General features: G+C 62.0%; 1 protein-coding gene across 1 annotated transcript; it reads left to right on the plus strand.

Annotated features, from left to right (window-relative positions):
* Nucleotides 1–751: 751 nt before the first annotated feature.
* On the plus strand, nucleotides 752–997 carry EMIHUDRAFT_50538 (hypothetical protein; the record flags this gene model as incomplete). Its single annotated transcript, XM_005760166.1, has 1 exon — nucleotides 752–997. A coding segment is annotated over one exon (246 nt), but the record flags the coding sequence as incomplete, so codon positions are not given.
* Between the last annotated feature and the right edge of the window lie 4 nt (nucleotides 998–1,001).

The raw sequence follows: 1,001 nt of genomic DNA on the forward strand, positions 1-1,001 counted from the left end.
ACGATGCCGTCGCTATCGGAGTCAGCCAAGGGGGGAGTGCTCGGAGGGTGCGGTGGCGGGTGGACGTGGTTATAGTTGTTGTGGGCTGCCGCCCCAAGGAGGCCAGCGCAAATCGCGAGCTGGCGCATAAAGATCTGTGGGCAGGCAGAGACGGACGGCCGACGGGGCAGTTATGAGACGTTCCTTCCACACTAATTAGTCACTGTGGAAGATGCGTTCAAAGGATTCCGGAGGCGCCGGCATCGACGCCGCCGTCGCCGCGCATCATGACGAACGAGTCCGCATTCCCCATGCAACCCTCTATACTCACCTTTTCGAGAGGAGCCAGGCTTCAATCCAATGGACCTAAGGGGCGTCGAGGGACATGCGGCCGCGGCTAACAGAACGGTGGACTACTCGAAAAAGAAAGAAAGAATCGCCACCACACAGGGATTTTAAGGAGAGGTGTGTGATGCGCTAGCCGTCGCCCACCCTAGAGGGAGTCTGCCTCTTCCTATCTCTCTTCGCAGTCTCTCGCCGCTTCTCGCTGCAACCTTCATGGACTACTCGAGTAGGTCCCTAGGCAATAGCGCGCAATTACTTTTAGCGAAACGAAACGAAACACCAGAGGGCGAGCGAGGAGGCACATAAAAATATATATATGCCGCTGCACGCCCTCGTCCTTGCGGTGGTCGCGCTGCGGCTACAGGCGATCCCGCTTCTCGCGCCGCCCGCCGCCTCCCGTGCCGCCGCTGCGCCAGCTTTGCGGCTGGTTGAGCTGGACGAGTCCAACTTTGCGGCCGAGGTCGGCGCAGTGCCCGGCCTCGCGGTCGTCGAGTTCTACGCGCCCTGGTGCCGCACGTGCCGCAGCGTCGCTCCCGTCTTTGCGCGAGAGGTGCGCCGGATGGGCGCCGAAGCGCGGTACGAGCGGGTGCGCTTCTTCAAGGTCAACTTCAAGGAGAACCCGCGGCTGGCGATGCGCGAGCGGGTCTTCGCGCTGCCGGCCGTGCACTTCTACAGCC

This window comes from Emiliania huxleyi, assembly GCF_000372725.1.
Source record: "Emiliania huxleyi CCMP1516 unplaced genomic scaffold EMIHUscaffold_7762, whole genome shotgun sequence".
Classification (NCBI taxonomy): domain Eukaryota; phylum Haptophyta; order Isochrysidales; family Noelaerhabdaceae; genus Emiliania; species Emiliania huxleyi.